This window comes from Myiozetetes cayanensis, unplaced genomic scaffold (assembly GCF_022539395.1).
Source record: "Myiozetetes cayanensis isolate MyiCay16 unplaced genomic scaffold, myiCay2020 scf9, whole genome shotgun sequence".
In the NCBI taxonomy this organism is placed as follows: Eukaryota; Metazoa; Chordata; class Aves; order Passeriformes; family Tyrannidae; genus Myiozetetes; species Myiozetetes cayanensis.
In genome coordinates, this window is record NW_026088185.1 from 38423029 (window position 1) to 38442013 (window position 18985).

Consider the following 18985-nt stretch of genomic DNA (forward strand, 5'->3'; position numbering starts at 1 on the left):
GAATATCAAATACCCATCTACTAAGGCATAAAATAGAATTCTCATGTCTCAAAATGTGTTGAAGTGCGAGCTCCAGGAAGGCAATATGGCCAGAGTCCCTTTATGACTGATGCTCATGGAGAGTGAGGCTGAACTTCTGCACACACCATTTGGGCCTTCACCAATTCTTCTGTCAGTAACTAAGGCAGCCATCCTGTTCTCTACAGAGCATAAACAGGAGGTAACAGCCTCAACAGCTCTGCAACCAAAATATTTTCAGTTTCCTAATGAAAGTATCAAGATAAGTCATGAAAAAACCAGCAACAGTTCCTGGGCAATGAAACTTAACGAGACTGTCAGCAACACCTCTGGAAGCATCATCAGCACCAGGTCAGTAGGATTTCCCTTTCCCAGCTCGAAACTTTGAGATATGAAGTAAGTCTTAAAACTAAAAATATATAACACAGTTTTATTCTGGCCTAACTACGATTTAGGCCTGTAAGAGCTGATTATTTACAAACTGAGATGGTTGAGGGGTGATCTAACTCACAGCAACAGACCTTAAAGTTTGTCTCGAAATGGAGACAGACCGAAACACATCTGTCACTCAGCGTGGAGACAAACAGGCAGAGATTTACAGTCCGGAATGACTCCGAGTCCCGTGCCACTGGGCAAGGAGCACACCCCCCCCCCAATCACAGGAATGCAGGTCTTATCCCAGCAAACAATTCCTGAGGGAAAGCAAACCTCTCAAAACACTGCACACACTTAACACCTCCTGGGGGGAGCACAGTGCACACAGGAACTTTTTGTTTCTTTAAAACAGATCTGTAACACCTCCTCCTCAAAAAAAAAAAGAAAAGTTTCAGCCATCAAGCCATCAAAGGCCCGAGCTCTGCACTTGAGAGCTCTCCACAGCCAGGACTCCAGCTTTCCCATTTCAATTGCAAGGCACCCCAGCACTGTTCAAACAGCTCCAGCCCTTCAAGGACAGAGCTCGCAGAGTATTTGCAAAGTGCCTGCTGAATTCCAGGTCACAGCCGTCCCTCTGAAGATGAGTATAAGGATCACGGCAAAGATCGGATTACAGGAAACAAAAGAAAAGTGAAGGTTAAAAATAGACTTGTCATTGCCCACAGCAAACTGCTACAGCCACAGAGTTTTCTTAAACGAGAGGCTGAGATGAATTCAATGCAGACCATAAAAACACGGGAGATTTGGGACAAGAACCCGTTCTCTTTTCAAAGTTCGATGTATTGTTCCTAAAAAGTGTCCCTGTACAAAAATGCCAGTTCTGAAGCTCAGTCCTGAACCTGAAAGCTCCCACCAGTAACACCGTCCTGAGGCACTGGTGGCTCCAGCACACCTACATAAACCCCAACTATTTCAGAACCTGCTGAAGGTGAATTTCTCTCTCAATTTTTGGAAAACAAAGCGGTTTAAATCCAGTTTACTGTAAAAGTACTACGTGGAAAGAAGTTATTTATATGTATTTTCCTAGATTAACAGAGTTGGAAAGACTGCCCAGGCAGCTTTCTCTACTATATTCGTGCCCAGATTTCACAGGCCAGCACGTGGAGCCTCCAGGTTGACAGACAGACCTGTCCCGAGCCTGCTCCAGGACCGTCCTGCCGCTCCAGCCCGAGTCCCGGCAGCACGCAGGCACATCCCGCTGCCTCTGCCTCGCCTGGAGCCGCGGGGGGCTGGCCGGGGCTCACCGGGGCTCACTGCGCGCCCGCGGTTCGGCAGGAACCGGCACGGAGACTCCGGCCTGGAACCTCCTGCCATCAAAGCACACACACAGACACGGGGCCCCGCCACCCGCCCCGCTCCCACCGCCCCCCGGGCACCCCCGGGACGAGAGTCAGCTCTGCCCGGCCGTATCCAGCCCGATGAGAGCAAAGAGCGGCACGGGAGAGCCCCAGCGCTGCCCTCCCGCCGCCGCGACCCCGGGAGGGGGCTCGGTGTGAGCACGGGCACCGCGGGACAGCCCCCCGGACAGCCCCCCGGGCGGCCACACCGACCCTGCCGGGGCCGGGACAGACCCTGCCGGGGCCGGGACCGACCTGCCGGGGCCGGGACCGACCCTGCCGGGGCCCGGACCGACCCTCCCGGAGCGGCGGCACCGCCACGGAGCCGCTCCCGCTCCGTCGGGGCGCGGCGCGGCGGGACCGGCCCGCTCGGGGCCGGGGCTCACCTGGCGAGGCCGCGGGGCCGGCGGGGTGCGGGCCGGGCAGGGCGCGGGTGCGGGGCCGGTCCCGCTCAGGCCGGCGGGGCCACGGCGCGGCCGCGGCGGCTCCGCTGACAAAGGAGCGCGGGCGGGGCCGCCCGACCCGGCAACGGCCCCGCGTCACTTCCGAGCGGCCGCCCCCGGCACCGCCCCCTGCGGGGCGACAGCGGCACTGCAGCCCGGCGGGCACGGGGACACGGGGGGACAGGGGGATAGGGGACGGGGGGATAGGGGGTGACAAGGGGCGATAGGGGACACGGGGGGATAAGGGGACATGGGGGACGGGGGGGGACAGGAGGACATGGGGGGGACACGGCAGGGACAGAGGGGACACGGCACCACCACACGGACACGGCCGGGATTGGGTGCGCAGGGGACTGAATCCCATCCCGACCCGCAGGGAATGAGGCGACTGAACGCACCAGGGGACTGGAGAGAGCCAGAATCCCTGGAGGGGTCAGACGGGAGGGGACCGCAGTGTCCCATCAGGTCCCACCTCCCTGCTCCAGCGGAGACATCCCAGAGCACATGGCACAGAATTGCGTCCAGATGGTTCTGGAATATCCGCACTGAGAGGACCCCACACCCTCTCTGGGCAGCCTGTTCAGTCACTGCCCAGGGAAGTTCTTCCTCCTGTGCAGGTGGAGCTTCCTGGCCATCAGTTCCTGCCCGTTCCTCCTGAGCCATTGCTGGACCCCCCAGCAGAGCCTGGGCCATCCCCTGCCCCTCCTGCAGCCCCTGACACACTGGGGGGGTCCCCTCTCAGTCTGGAGGCTGAACAGCCCCAGTTCCCTCAGCCTTTCATTCTCCCAGAGATGCTCCAGCCCTTCAGCAACTCCACAGCCTCCCCTGGAGCTGCTCCAGCAGCTCCACATCCCTCCCATCCCAGGGAGCCAGAACTGGACAAAGCACTGCAGGTGTGCCTCACAGGGCTGACCCAGACTGCAAATATCCTGGTACAAGACCGATGTGTCTCATTTTCTAAAAAAAAAAAAAAAAAAAATCTGACTCCAATTTTTGCACCGAATAAACTATATTGTCACATCGTAATTTTTAAGGTTGAAGGTGACTTCATTCCTCTTGCAGTTTAACCCTCCTCATCCACCTAAATGGATTTCCCAAAATCAAGTATTCTTCCCACCACAGTACTTCGGTCATACTCCATGTCATAGAATGATCCCAGATTCTTTGGGTTGGAAGGGACCTTTAAGCCCATCCCATTCCACCCCCTGCCATGGGCAGGGACATCCATTCCACTATCCCAGGTTACTCCAATGCCCATCCAACCCGGCCTTGGACACTTCCAGGGATCCAGGGGCAGCCACAGCTTCTCTTGGCAACCTGTGCCAGGGCCTGCCCACCCTCACAAGGAAAATTTCTCCCCAGTATCTAATTCCTAATATCTAATCTGAACCTACTCTCTTTCAGTGTCATCAACAAGAATTGGACCACTCTTTCCCAGCTTTGGGGTACATTAAGGTCACCATGATGCAAACACCCTCAGTCTGGCTGGTTTGGGTGGAACCACGTCCCTGTGCCAGCTGCACTAAGCAAACGTCACTGAGGTTCCTGGAATGGCACAGGTTTCTTCCTAAAGGGGAAAATAAAGTGGCTTTCCACAGCGATTGCATCTGATTACTATCAACAGAGTGCTTACACCGTGACATGGTGAATGAAGGACATGAAATCCTACATTTCAAACAAGGCTGAACAATCCTGAGCAGACCAAGTACATCAGAAATTCCCAAATACTGTTGACCTGGTGCTCCACATACCTTCTGACCACTCCCAGGGTTCAGGGGGTGCATCCCTGTGCTGCTCCGTGTTTCCCCGGGGCAGTGGTGGGATGGCAGAGCCTGGGAGGGCGAGTCCTCCCCAGCTCCAGCTGGGTGACACCATTCTGCCAGCTGTGACATTCCCTCTGGGATCAGTGTGGGGCTGCCCTCCTGGTCCCAGAGCCTTGTCCTGCCCGTGCTGGGCCGTGTCTGTGTTCCTGTGGAGCCCCACAGACACAGCTCTGCTGTGCAAGGACACAGAGCCTTCCCAGGCTCTCACAGCCCACAGAACATCCCCGTGGGCAGCACAGCTCCCTCCCGCCCCGGGCACCGAGGGTGTGCACGAGGACAGCCTCGAGCCGTGCTCCTGTGAGTGACGAGCCACGGCCCAAACCACCACCTTCAGCCGTGGAGGCACAGCAGGAGAGACCCCTCCAGTGGCTCTCAGACACTGGCAGGGGCTGCCCAGGGAGGTTTGGAGTGCCCAGCCCTGGAGGTGCCCAAGGCAGGCCTGGCCGTGGCACTCAGTGCTCTGGGCTGGGGACAAGGTGGGGATGGGCACAGGGGGATCCACGGGCTGGGAGGGCTTTTCCAACCTATTTGGCTGTGGGATTCTGCCTCAGGCTGAAGCAGAGGTACACTGTGCCCTCCCTCACTGCTCCTGGGGGACAAGGGACGTGGTGGTGCTTTCCTGCCACACGTGCAGCGCTTCCCAAGCAGTGCCAGGAGCATCTGTGAGACAGGAGGGGAGGGACTCAGAGGGCAGCAACAGAAGACATGGAGACACAGCATGAGTCAGGCTGGGACTGCATGGAGAGCAATCCCAGCCGTAGTGCCGGGCAGGATGTGGACATTGGTTCCCTCGGGAAAAGGCAGGTGCATGGAGGGGTTGGAAGTGCTCCTGCCGAAGCTCCTTTGTACACACAGCCCATTTATGCACGACTCTCCAAACGGGGCCAGGATTTGACTCACTATGAGTAATAGGAATGTTTTAAACAGAGAAAAGAATACTAATTCCCTTAAAAACACAAATAGGTCTACATTTGGCTTAACAGCACAAGGCCAGTGATTTTCCATAGTGTACTGCCAACCAGCTGAATGTGACATTCAAGTTGCTTCGTGTGTAGGTGTTCCTTGGGAGAAAATACAACTCTAACAAGGACCATTTTCGAAAAGAGAAGTCTAAAGGTTGGGTATCTAATATGGCTTTTCAGGATCTAACCAAACAGCTACATTTCCAGAAGTGCCAAGCTTCCCTTAAGGCTCCACAGGTGGTGCTGGCAGCCAACACTTCTGAACACCCACCTGCTTATTTGCAGCCTAAAGCCCTTCTGACATTAGTATCCCACGTGGTTATTAGAGCTCACAACCACGGGTGACACTGTGAGAGCCACCCCTCACTAATGGCAGGCTGTGGGGCTCCCAGGAGACAGGAGGAGCCACAGGGGTTAGAAGCACTCTGCATGGAAAAAGTCCTGCTTCATGTCTGGTAGAAGAACGTGAATTTTGGAAGCTGTCATTGAGTAACCCACGCATGGCTCACCACGGGACAGCTGCTGCCATGTGCTCGCTCACAGCCACGGGAGGAACCAGTGCTGGGAACTGGAATTAGGTCTTGGCAGCTCCTGCCCACAGCCTCCTGTAACTGGATCACATCAGTTAAGATGCCTCTGATTTCTAATTAATGGTGAAGGAGAGGGAAGAATTAGGTTACTGAAGTAATCTCAACATAATCTGTAAACAGGGCTATTTTTTATTCTTCTTGTTTGTCATCATAAGCATCTTTACAAATAAATTTGCTTTCCAACAGATGCAGGGATTTTTCAATTATCTTTTCTATTAGTATCATGAGTGTTGCTAGGAAATTCCAGCTGTAAGTAGAATTTTATCTGTAATAACATTGTGTGGGGAGAAAACCAGGACTGGAGTCTGAGAGGGATATCATGACAAGGTGTTTGGGTTAGTGGCTGGCAGTGCTGTCTCGGAGTCAGGATCACTGGTTCTGCCGCTGAAAAGAGGTTGGGGGAGGATCACAGGGCTGTCTCTGTGCCCCAGGGGCTGTGCTGGCACAGAGAGGGCAGGACAGCACCTGGCTTGTCGGGTATTCTGCAGTCCTCCAAGGAAAGGTGGGATGGATTTGATGAGGGTATTCATATACAGCTGACTTTGCACAGCTCCCCAAGGAGCAGAGTATGATTAAATTCTGGACTCTTGCAGTTCCTGGCAGAGAACCTCGTGTGGCTCTTTCCATGACACTACACAGTCTGGAACTTCTTCCCAGGTAATGCTTACGTTAATCAGGTGTAATAATGGCGTGTCCGTGTGAAAGGAGCGCTATGGGCTCGAATTGTCACGCACAGACATCAGAAAAAAAATTAATGTTATGCAAATAACACACTCTTCAGAAGTCTGTGGGCCCCGGAACACAAGGTATGCAGAGCAAACCTTGACCTGTGGGGCAGGTTCACCCTGTCATCCTTCCACACAGAAACCCTCCCAAGACAGAGAGTACAGCAAAATCAGGCTTCTCTGTTTGGAACCTATTTCCATGGTAACCTGAACTGCCTTGGTGCTTCATAAATTCTGCCTCTCTCTGGAGCAGCTGGGATTTCAAGTCAGACCACTTCACAATGTTCTGGGAGTGTAGGAACAGCTCACACAGCTAAAAGATGCCATAGAGAAAATTTTTGGAAGACCGAGGAGCTGCAGGACCCCAGACCAGTCACCTCACTTGGTAGAACCCTCTCCCTTTAGATTCCCATGTCTCTTCAATCTCTGCAGAGCGTTGAGTGCTGTCCTGTCCCACTGGAGGTGGATGGGCAAGGCTGGGGGTCCAGGCCACACCAAGTACCATGGGGGGATGGCCCTGGGGCTGGACAGAGCCCAACAGCAAAAAACCCGCAAACTAACACTGTTATTCCTTCTAAAATACACAGTAAGTTATAATTTAGTTACAGCATACGAAACTGTGAGGCTGTGCATGACAAAGCCAACCTGACAATTGCCTTCAGTGCCACTGAGGTTTTTAACTCTTTAACATTATTAACATCGGGACATAAAGACTTTGCTTATGTGCTCAAGGTGAGCTGTGGTACAGAATATTAATCCAGGTGACCTTCCAAGCTCCTGCTTGTCAGGAATTATTTTCTTTTGCCTTGGGGAAATGTCTAAATATACATCTCTGTATATATACATGCAAATAAGCAAATCTGGCTGTTGCAATGTAGCAACATTTCATCACCACCCCTCCCAGTGTACAGTCAGCGCTGGTCTGAGCACAGCTGCTGAGAAAACCCCGGGAAGCACTGGGGTTTGAAATTAAAGACCTTGCTTTAATATTTAGCTGTGATCAGTGTGCCTGGGAGTACACAGATTTCATCAGGCGTCCGTGAGTCAGGCGCGTGAGTCACGGCCGAGCCGCGCCGGGGCTGCTGGAGCAGCCGGCGATGCCTGCCCGGACAGCTCCACTGCCTGCACGGCTCCCGTGGACTGCCCCGGGAGACTCCAGCACCACGAGCACAGCAGGACTGCCTGCTGTCCCACGGGTTCTGGAGAGCTCACCCCAAGCACCTTCCACGGTCTCCTCGTTCAGCTCCTTACGTCGTGCACACCTTTGCATCGCAGAGCCCACGGACTTTGGGCACCGGGGAGCCAGGTGTGATTCAGCACGAGCACAGAGGAGAACCCAGCCCCGAGTAATTAACAGTAACCTATAATTGCTACCAGTTCAGTTTTACACAAATCACACAGTATTATTAAATTAAGCAGACCGTGTTCTTGCATCTGAGCTTTAGCAGCATAACTCATTTTCATGCCATTTTTAAAAATAGCCCTGGTAATTAGTCCTGTGCTTTCCAAGCCCATCACATGCAGTGCTTTGTTTCACCAAAACACCCACCAAAAAGTGCTCAAGTTCTCTAATTGCAAAGATTCCCTTCACAAGGCTGCGCAGCTCCTTTCTGCTCCGGGTGTTATTCAGGAACAGGCAACTGGAATTTATTGAAATTATGTTGAAATATAAATGAATATAAAAGCTTTGGGGGGGGGCCCTTGTGGGCCAAGGTTCAGCCCATGGGCACTCTCAGTCAGGGGTGCCCAGCTGTGCGTGGGGGTTTAGGGTGGAAAGGCCAGCGAGGTCGTGTCCATTCCAAACACCAAAAGCAGGGCACGGGCGAGCTCTGCCCTTGGGCCGCCAGTGCAGCCCCACAGGCACTGGGTGATGGTCACCCACCCTGTGCCCCAGTCAGTGCCATGCACAGCACCCTGCTCAGTGCCATGCTCATCCCAGTTTTGTCCCCTGTGCCAGCCCTGCATCCCACCGGCCCCACTGGTGCAGCCATTCCCTCTCCTCCTGCTTGGCTGGGAAGGAGCTTTTTTTGGCCTCTGCTTCTGTCATCTGGCATTTAAATGTAACGAGAGCTCTCATTGCTAACATTTATAGCAGCAAAATATTTAAGTTCTAGGCTTGTAACACATGTTGTCCGTGTCCCGTTGCCAGGCCCAGCTGCAGGCTCCCCAGCCCTTCCCCGCGCTGCCCCGGGCCGTGCCCGCCGGAGCGGGAGCTGCGAGGGCGGCCGGGGAGCACCAGAACGGCTCTCGGGGGAGCCCTGGGTGGGCTCCGGCCGGCTGCACCCTGAGAGTGCCAGCACAAGAGGGGCAGGGAGGGGTTCTCAGACTGGTCTGTGCGGCGGAGGAGAGGAGGAAACAGAAGGGCAAGCCACAGTCCCCAGCCTGCCACGACCGCACACACAGCAGAGAGAACGTGCTTCCAAGTGCCTGATCAGACCTGCCTGTGCCAGGGCGTGTGTCTGGGTGCTCCCACTGCTGCCACTGCAATCAGTCCACAAAATAGTCTGGAAGCAGAGAGCAAGCACAGCCCACTCTGCCCACATGGAGCTGCACATGACCCCTGTCCCTTGCCCCCTCCTCGCCCTTCTGTGCAGCTCACAGTGCCAGGTAGCCCAGGGATCCCACAGTGCCAGGCAGCCCAGGGATCCCACAGTGCCAGGCTGCCCAGGGATCCCACAGTGCCAGGCTGCCCAGGGATCCCACAGTGCCAGGCAGCCCAGGGATGCCACAGTGCCAGGCTGCCCAGGGATCCCACAGTGCCGGGCAGCCCAGGGATCCCACAGTGCCAGGCAGCCCAGGGATCCCACAGTGCCGGGCAGCCCAGGGATCCCACAGTGCCAGGGGCTGCCCAGGAATGCTCCTGCCTCTGGGGGTGAGTGGAGCAAAAGCACCTAGGGAAGCAGAAAGACCCAGCCCCACAGCCATCTAATAATGTTGTTCCTGGCTTTTGAAAAAGCCTAAAGCAACACCAGCTGTTACCAAAGAGCGTCTTCTTCCCAATCCTGTTTTCCCCTTTGCTACAGTAACCTCCATGCTCGAAGAGCTGGTCTGATCAGTCTGTGCCAGGGTGCAGGGGCAGAGGGACAACAGTGGCTCCTGGCCACCACTCACCACCTGGCCCTGGTGGTTTGGAGTCATCCCAAAGCCACAGGTCCTGGATACACTAAACACCTCAAGGTCTGTGCAGAAAAAGAAGGGAGGCTTCTACTCCTTAGGATCACAGCAAGAAACTCAAGATGCAAACCCCAAAGGCTCAGTCAGAAAATACAGGAAAAGAACACATTTTTTTTAAGCCTGCATATTTTTGAGCCAGTCTCCAGATCTCTCTCCCTGGAGCTGAATTGAGGGAGCCCTCACCTCTACAGGAACAAGGCAAGGGCCAGCAACCATCTCAGCCACCACTGTCCTCTTTTCCCACTCATCTCCACCTCACCATGGGCTGAGGAGTGTCTTGTTGCCTGCACCTCTCTGTGACAGGTTCCTTCTGCTTGGAGATCGAGCTGGGCTCTGAGCTGGAAACTTTGTCAAGTCCTTTGAAGCAGCCTTGACACATTTCTATCTGGACCCAGGAGCGAGAGGAGGTGCTGGATGCAAGGACTGGGCCACCTGGTATGACATCTGCCAGCAGAGAGCGGGACTGATGCCCCCAAAGCACAGGGAGTGGGGTCAGAGCAGCTCATAGGGAGGACAGGCTGAGGGAGCAGCAGCTGTGGTGAGGACAGCTCTCATCCAGTGATTCTCATAAAGCCAGGAATCGTGTTTATTTTCCTCTCCAATAGCTGATTAAGTGGCTGGAGCAGGGAAGACACATAATTCATCGTTCGACTCAGGACAGAGAGCCGAGCAGTGCTCACTGTGATGCTTCTGGACAGCTGAAAAGGGACAGAGGGAGACTGTCTGTCACTAGTGGAGGTGACAGAAATAACCCAGCAGTGTGTCAGAGGGCAGACAGCCCAGCACAGCCAGGGTGTGCTGTGAGACACCGTGGTATTTAAATGAAGCACTTTGGGAGGGCCCAGATTTCTTCAGCTCTTCTGTGACTGGCATGGCTGAGGGCATGACCTGACTCCCTGGGTGAGCCCATCCTGACCCATCTGGCTGTTGATCTGCAGGATTCCTGGGAGCTCAGCTCCTGGGCACGGGATAAACCATGGCTGGGATGTGCTGTGGCCCTGAACCCAGTGCTGCTGCCAGAGCTCAGCTCCAGAGCACAGGGAGAGCTGGGCAAGGGGATGGGAAGCAGGGACAAAACACTGAGTAACCTTGGACACTTCCAGGGATGGGGCAGCCACAGTTTCTCTAAGTAACCTGTGCCAGGGCCTCACCACCCTCACAGCCAAGAATTTTTCCCTAATATCTAACCTAAAACTCTAGTATTTTATTTTAAAATCCATCACCCCTTGTCCTATCACAAGAGGCCCTGCTAAAAAGTTTGCCCTCATCTTTCTTGGAGTCCTTTTAGGCTCTTCAAGGGGCTCTCAGGTCTCCCTGGATCCTTTTCTTCTCCAGGTGAACCCCTCCAGCTGTCCCAGCCTGGCTCCAGAGCAGAGGGGCTCCAGCCCTGGCAGCATCTCCGGGGCCTCCTCTGGACTGTCTCCAGCAGCTCCACATCCCTGTGCTGCTGTTCCCAGGGCTGGGGCAGCTCTGCAGGGGGATCTCACCTGAGGGAGCAGATCCCACGCTGTGGGATCAGCCCAGGGCACAGGGGTGGTTTCTATGTCCCAGTGCGTGTTTCCATATTGTGTCCAGCCTCTCATCCACCGGCAGCCCCTGCTGTCAGTCGGGGTTTCAGGTTGCTGTAACTGAGCAAGCCGCGTCCTCCGTCAGGTCTCTGAGGGTCCCGAGCTGCCACGTCTTTAAACAGCTGGCAGGGGCTGAGGAAGGGTTGGCTGCGTCCTACCGACAGGGAGGAGTCAGAAACCACGTCACCAAAAAAAAAAAAAAAATAATAAATGAGAGGAATTCTGTCTGTGCCTTGCACGGGGAAACGTTTCCACACAAGGTGGCACCTGTCTCCTTCCTTCCAGCCTCGTGCCGGAGATGCTGAAAGGCACCTGAAAATATTCTTCTGGACATTAACTCCTGGCAAACAGGATGCAGAATCCGTCATTAATTCCCTCATTAGCGATCGCTTCTCCCTGGGCACTCTCAGTGGGGCACAGCGGGAACTGCTGCCGCGGTCAGCGCTGGGGCCGGGCGGGAGGGATGGGGTGACAGCAGCTGCCCCTGCTCCGAGTGCCCGGCTCTGGGACACACGGACATGGCTCGGAGCCTCCCAGCCCAGCAGGGTCCCCTGCCCACCCCAGCAGCCCCTGCCGTGTGGCCCTGCACGTCCCGCTGCAGATGGGCAGAGGTTTATGTGCTCCAGCAGATCTGCCCTGTGCTTTATCTGATGGAGCTTAATGCTCTGTGCCTGTAATTCAAACCTCAATTAAGGTATTGCAGAGTATCTCTTCGCACACGGAACAGACCAGTCCCGGCTCTGCTGACGCAGGAGGTGGTTTTGCATTCTGGAATGGATGAAGCCACTTGCTCTTCAGTCCCACAGCTCGCACAGCTCCGGAGATGCCGCGAGGCCAGAGATCCCCTGCCCTGGCATGATCCCCTGCCTCAACCCCTCATCCTGGAAACAGGGCCTGGCACAGGGCTGTTCCTCCTGATATCTCCTCTGCAGCACAGCCAACAGCCCCATCCCACCCAGCCCTTCCCCAAGGTGTGCACACCTGACCACTTCTCCTTCACCTGCATTTTCCAAAATCAGGTCACAGGGTCATGGGCACCTTTGAGGACATGTCACCATTTATTCCTGCTCCCTTCCAGCCTCCAGCCTTAGCTGGTGCCTTTCTGTGTTTCTGCCTTCATTGACCACAAGAATTTCAGAGGCCTTGGCAACATTTGGTGGTTTTAAGCCTTAAAAACCCTGGTGAAGCCATGGAGCTGCCAGATCCCATACTTGCATCACTAAGGTCCTTGGTCCTCAGAGCTGTGGAGAAAGGCAAGGATATGTCCTGAAGGTTGCAAGAAACCACTTTGATTTTAATGTGATAATTTTTAACCCCTCTCATGCTTCTCCCATCTGTCTCCAGCTCCGTGGTCTCTGCCTGCCCAGGGCTGGCCCAGCACCTGGGGGCTTGGGCTCCCACATCAGTGGAGCAGGACAGCAGATCGGGAGGGCATACAGGACAAACCCTCCCTTCTCCAGCCTCCCTGGAGGAGTAGGAGAAAGGTCCTGGGATCAGAAAATGTGCCACGCTGAGGGAACTCAGAACCTGACAAACCCAGCACATGAAGCGGTGCAGCAGGTACTGCTGAGGCTCCCCCCGCTGCCGGGCCGAGCACCAGCTCATCCCCTGCTCTCGCCCTGCACCAGCTGCGGGCACCCCATCAGCAGGGGCAGCTTTTGGGGGGCACAGGGCCGGGGCACGGCCACCCAAAACCCCAGACGGTGCCCGAAGAGAAATTGTTCTCGTCCAATTTCTGAGCCCTGATTGGGGCTGACAGGCAGCGTGGCTGTGTGAACTGTGCCCTGCGTCATTCGCCTTATTGCCGAAATCTCCTCCCAGCCCTCCCTGCTGTCTGCACCCACAGGACCGGCGGCTGCAACAGGCACCCGCAAGCCCAGAGACTGAAGGACGAAAGGATAAAAATACCCATGTGAAGAAAAAAAAAGAAAAAGCCAGGCACCATCTGGATTCCGAGCCCGGAGAGCAGGGAACGCCGGGCAGGAGGGGAGCAGGCAGAGAGGGGCTCGTTTGCGGGTGCCAAGATCCGGGGAGCACCGCCGAGCCCGTGTCTGCTCCCACCACAGCGGCTCTGCGCGGGGAGGGAGAGCAATTCCCTGCTCCGCCTCAGCCAGCTGGGCACCTGCACGAACCTCTGTGCAGAAAACCCGGGCATGTGGGGCCGCTGGGGCGGGCTGGTGGCTGCGCAGGAGCTGGGCAGCCCACGGGAAGGGGCTGCTGCTGACTGCAGAGGGATGGAGCAAGCCGAGAACCTGCTGGCAATGCCATCCCTGTGCTGTGAAGGGCTGGGGCAGCTCACACATCCCGTGGGGCGAAGGGCCGGGTCGGCATCCCCATCCCCACCGGGTGAAGGGAACAAAAACCAACACGAAGAGGGAAAGGGTGAACCTACCCTAGACTGGGCAAGGGATACCTGTTGCCGAAGTGCCCCATTGCTCATCTTCCTTCTCATTTCAACTTCATCCTGTCTGGAGGCAGGAAAGGAGCTCGGCCTCGGGAAAAGCAAGATGCCAAAACCAGCGTTTGCTGCTGAGGCAGATCCAAGCGGGGCCGGGAAGAGGCTGTCCGGGACAGGCACCGTAGGCAGCAGTGATACAGCGATGGAGCCGCGCAGAGCCGGGACAGGACCTGTGCTCCTGAGCTACCTGCAGCAAACCAGCACCGACCCCGGCCAGAAACTGGCAGGTTTAAACCCAGCTGTAGCCCTTTTCCCGAGGTGTGGGGGGACCGGCCTGATGCTCCGTGAACCTGCGTGGGCAGGTGTGCGTGGCTGCCTCCCTTGTGCCCTCACCTCTCGGGCAGCCCAGGACATCCAGAGCATGGGCACAGCCCGACGGTGCCCCGACAGGGCAGATCCCCTGCCCTCCCCACGATGAATCCCACATGCTGTGAGCAAGGCTACGGAGGGAACAGAGGGAAAAGCGGCTCAGCCTTGTCCACAACTCCGAGGAACATTCCTGCAGCCGAGCGGCATCGCTCCCAGCCCCTCCGGCGCAGCCACACGGGACTGGGGGATCAACGGCTCCTTGAATAGCGACACACGTCAGGCAGCTGATTTCTGCCTGAAATAAATGGGTTTGTGGCAGTACTTCACCTCGGGGGAAACATGTCTTGACAAGCTGCAGTTACTCGCGTGCCCTGAGGGTTTGTGGAGCCTGGTTCCTCGGGAGAGTGTTTTACCGGCTGCTCCCGACGCCAGGAGCAGCTTCATACCCGTAACAAACAAGGCAAAACACGGAGCCAGAGCAAACAGCTGATAAAAATCCACATTTTGCCCCCCGTGTTTGCTGTTCCGGCTTCGCAGCGCAGGGCTGGGGAGGGGAGGGGGAAAGCTCAGTGCTGCTGGCACAGAGCCTTGCTCCTGTCAGGTAAAACACTCCCTGGCTCTTCCGCTGCTCCCTTACGCCGACTGCCAGGAATCATCACCAGAGGAATGCACCAGACATCCCTCGCACTGTGAATGTTCATCCGCTCTCTGCGGAACTGCTGGGGCGAGCAGAGGCTCACGTGAGCTGCTAGCGTGGTGGTGCAGGAGCTCACTCCTGCTACGGGCACAACCTGTCCCTCCTGCCCAGCCCGAGCACCCAGGGGCTGCTGGCCTTTGCCACAGACAGGGCTACGCTCCAGGCTGATGGAATATCTCATCCATCAGCAGCTCCAGGGATCTGCAGCAGCAGCACCGCGGGAGGAAGGCAGAGACAAGCCAAGTGGGGAAGGAGCTGCTTGGACTTGTTGGGAGCAGAGGCTGCACAGCCCTGGCAGGACGCAGCAGGTGGGAGCTCTCTGTGGTGCACAGGCTGCCATCCCTGTCTGTCTAAAATAGCTTTTAACACGACGAGAGGTTCGGGTGGGTGCGGGAGTGCTGGCTCTCCCCAGCTCCTCCCTTGCCGAGAGCCTGTCTACACTGCCGTCTGTTCCTGTGCCGTAGACCTCATTGTGCTTTATTTGTCATCCTCCAGCACATATGCTAGCAGCTCCACTGCCTGGCACTCGCAGAGGGTGGATTTAGCTCTGATTCAGGCACAAACAAACACTCACTCGAGGCAGTGCTCTCTGCTTCTCACATCCCCACCTCCCCACTCTGCCTCAAGGAAGGGAGACAGGCAGGTGGTTGGGCTTGATGAGCACGCCAGGTCCCTTTCAACTGAAAGTAATTTATTTCAGTACTCAATCCTATCCTATTCTATCCCACTATTCTAATCTATACTTCTATTGTATTCTTTTCTATCATTCCATTCCATTTCGTTCCTGCAGCCTCTGCCATGGCAAGCATGAGGTAGGAGAAGAACAGCCACACTTCATCTTGGGATACACTGAAAGGCATCCCAGAGGAGAACAACCATGAGAAAAAGAACCACCAAGGAGGGAACCAAATGTGAGGGACCTTTTGTACTGGCCAGACAGGCCCCAAAACCTGCACAGCTGTGGCAGCTGCTGTCCCTTCTCCTTGGCATCAGTTCTGGGAAGCCAAAAGCGCAATCCAACTGTTTCCTTTGGTGCAATCGTGTTTACTTAAACAGAACACGCTTGTTCTTTTTACCTTGGGCACAGCAGGGACAATCATCGCTGGAACATTGCTTACACACCAGTTCTCAGCCTGTGATTCCAGACAGAGCTGTGGCTCCAGGGGATTCTGTCCCTGCTCACTCAGCAGGGCCACCCTCCAAAACCTCTCCCTTTGCCCCAGGCAGGGCGTGAGGGAGATTCCTGCCTGGGACTGAGCACACTGGGGGCAGAGGCTGTGGTGGGGCAGGGATGTCCCAGTGGCCTCTGGCTGTGCTGGAACTCTATCTTTAGTTCATAAGGAACCATTAACCTTAAGAAGTTGTCCATGTGCTCTGGGAAAGTGTTTTATTATGGGATGATTTGAACCTTTGCCAGGTGTGCCCAGAAATACTCCACCACGAAGGCAGAGAAGGGGCTCACATGGAAACATTGCCTTTACCAGCCCAAGCCCAGACATCTCCACTCCTGGGAGCACTGGCACAGGGCTGTACACACTCCATCCCTGCCACAGGGTCACTCACACATCCAGCTGTCTGTCCATCTGTCTACCCACCCATCCATCATTCTGACAAATCCTGCCTTTCCCCCCAGCACCGAGTCCTTGTTCCCTGACCAAGGCCCTGCCCCAGACATGCTCATGGCAAGCCCCAACCTGACCTCCCCTTCCCCGGAGCGCTCCCTGTTACCACTGGCAAACAGCAGCAAACCTTCCACCCGTGTTCCCAAATCAGGTAACGCCCACTGGACACGACTGCACAGCCCTCGGGGAAGGCCATGGCTCAAACCACCATGTGCCTGAAACATGGAGCCTTCTGCAGAAAACCACAGCAAACAGAGGGACTTTGACAGGAGGAAGGTGTGTGCAGCCTCAAGTAAACTTTTTGTGTGCGCCTCACAGTGCAATCCGGTGCTCTCTGAAAGGGAAAAGTCTCCAGACCCGTATTCTTCAGGAGTGCTGTGAAGCATCAGTAATAAGTCATCTTTGGCAGGAATATGAGAACAGCATCCAGAGAGGGAGAACTTCATCAGAACAGAGAAATCCTTCCAGCCTGCCTTTGGTACAACTCCAGCCAGCCTGAAATACCCCTAAAGGCTCTGCTCCCTCCCCTCCTCAGAGTCATCCTGACCTGTCTTGGGCAATGTACCTACTTTACATGTTCCTGAGCCACTGTTTTGCAATGTTATTTATTTTTGTACGGGGTTTTCCAGTTTAAGGGGTTTAGATGGGTATTTGCTGAGCAAAATGGGCACTTGCCCAGTAAAAAGCTGCCTCGATTACAGCAATTTCCTTCCCTGCCCCATTAGTGAAGCAGGACTCTGTTACGGCCTGGATGCCAGGTGCAAGCAAGCCCCACAGGATGTACTTTCACCCAGTAATTAATTACCTAGCACTTATCTAATTAACCAGAGTTTCCATCTACCATTCCCAGAGGCCAACAGCAAATGCCAGATTCTGCCCCTCCCAGCCACTGCCTAAAATATCTTCCAGTGCCACATCTTCTGTCATTGGGACAGGCAGCAGGACCAGTATCTCCAGTCTCCTCCTGCTCTTGAGGGAGCATCCCAGTCCTCTCAGCCCCAGGAGCACTCTGGCTCCCCCTGATCGGGACTGGAGCCAGGCTGACCCAGCACCCCTGACCACACACCGTCCTGATGGGCTCCTGGGCTGCAATGGGGCGGTGGGACAGCGAGAGCAGACCCTGCTGTCTGGGAACTGCTGAGAGTGAAGTCAGGAGCTGTTCTGAGCCCAAACTCTGTCTTTGTGCACCCCAAAATGCAGGGAAGTGCAGATTTGTACCGACTGGGGCCGGGGAATGGCACCTCTGGCAGAGGTGTCCAGGACAGGAGCAGTGCCCGGGACAGGAACGGAGTCCTGGACAGGAGCAGTGCCCGGGACAGGAGCGTTGTCGGGACAGGAACAGAGTCCTGGACAGGAGCAGTGCCCGGGACAGGAGCAGTGTCAGGACAGGAGCGGTGTCCGGGACAGGAGCGGTGTCGGGACGGGAGCGGTGTCGGGACAGGAGCGGTGTCGGGACAGGAGCGGTGCCCGGGACAGGAGCGGTGTCGGGACTGGAGCGGTGTCAGGAGAGGAGCGGCGTCCGGGACGGGAGCGGTGTCGGGACAGGAGCGGTGTCGGGACGGGAGCGGTGCCGGGACAGGAGCGGTGTCGGGACAGGAGCGGTGTCGGGACGGGAGCGGTGTCCAGGGCAAGCAGTGCTGCCCGGTGCCCGGGGCGCAGGGAGGCAGAGCCGAGGGTGGGAGCAGTGACAGCTCGGACGAGCCCTGTCACCCGGGGTGCACATGTGCAGCAGCGTGCCCGCCCCGCCGGCCAGAGGGCACACGGTCCTGGCCCCGGGGCCAGCAGGTCACCGGCCCCGCCACCGCCACCCGAGGTCAGCGGTGACGCAGTGACAGGGGACAGGCCACTGTTGACCTTGGGAACCACTCAAAGCACAGGAGGTATTTAAGCCCCTGCAGAGCCCCTTGAAACCTCTTCTGAGCTCCAAACCCCGAGGGCTGAGGACACGGGGTGGTTTCCTTACCTTTTCAGCAGGGGATCACTTTCAGCTGACTGGTAGAGCCACTATGACTGAAACAACAGGTTACTCAGGGTGAGTAACAGGGGAACGTTTGAATTTGTTTTAATCAGACAAGAAAAATGTTCTCTGGGTTTTGTTTAAGCCTCATTCATAAAACCTACCTGCATTGTTCTTTAGTTTTTTCCCATCTCTTACAGCAGGTGGGAAGGGACAGCAAACCTGCCTCCTGCTGCCTGCAAAGTCTGGATTTAACTTGCACCCATCCTGCCAGGCAGTTATTTGGGACAATACAAGTGTGAAACCCTGATTTGCTAAGAGCTTAATAAGCTGTCACATACACAGCACGTTGCCCTGGGTATTGCTGGCAGACCTCTGTAAGGGAAAGAGCTAAAATTTCCATTGACAAAATTGATAAATACCAAGAAACATTTTTTGCCAAACACATAGATATGACAGAAGTGTCAAAGAGGCTGCCTAGAGCAGAAAGGCAGCTGCCCCAGGTTCCACACAGAGGTGGCTTTTCTCTGTCCCATCCCTTCCGTGACAACAGGGTTGTGAGTACCCTCATGGGTACCTGCCCTGTCCTGCCCATTCCCATCCCTGTGGGCAATGCTCAGTGCTCTAACCCATCTCCTCCCTGTCTCCCCACAGGAGTGGGTTTGTCCACGTTAAAAACCCACACTTGGACTCGATGGAGGAGGACATCCTGTACCACCTGGACTTGGGAACGAAGACGCACAACCTGCCAGCAATGTTTGGGGATATAAAGGTAAAGAGCAGGTGGAAAAATGAGGCAGCAGTTTTCCCCCTCCACAGGCTCTCCAGCCCCCTTCCCACAGCCCTGCTGGCCCATGCCAGGGCCCC

General features: G+C 55.8%; 2 protein-coding genes across 4 annotated transcripts in view; one reads left to right on the plus strand and one right to left on the minus strand.

The window, feature by feature from the left end:
* ACVR1 (activin A receptor type 1) overlaps positions 1-2271 on the minus strand; it is a 47903-nt gene extending 45632 nt beyond the window's left edge. Inside the window, exon 1 of the mRNA XM_050339687.1 lies at positions 2177-2271. The gene's annotated coding sequence lies outside the window, so the exon portion shown is untranslated. The remainder of the gene's footprint in view (positions 1-2176) is intronic.
* UPP2 (uridine phosphorylase 2) overlaps positions 1-18985 on the plus strand; it is a 293492-nt gene that overhangs the window by 267003 nt on the left and 7504 nt on the right. For 2 of the 3 annotated variants that reach the window (XM_050339704.1, XM_050339703.1), the window contains exons 2-3: positions 18109-18193; positions 18773-18890. In XM_050339704.1, the coding sequence (XP_050195661.1) occupies positions 18168-18193; positions 18773-18890 (144 nt within the window). In that variant the 5' untranslated portion in view covers positions 18109-18167. Of the gene's footprint in view, positions 1-18041; positions 18194-18772; positions 18891-18985 lie in introns of those variants that run through there. The other variant, XM_050339702.1, reaches the window with a different exon arrangement.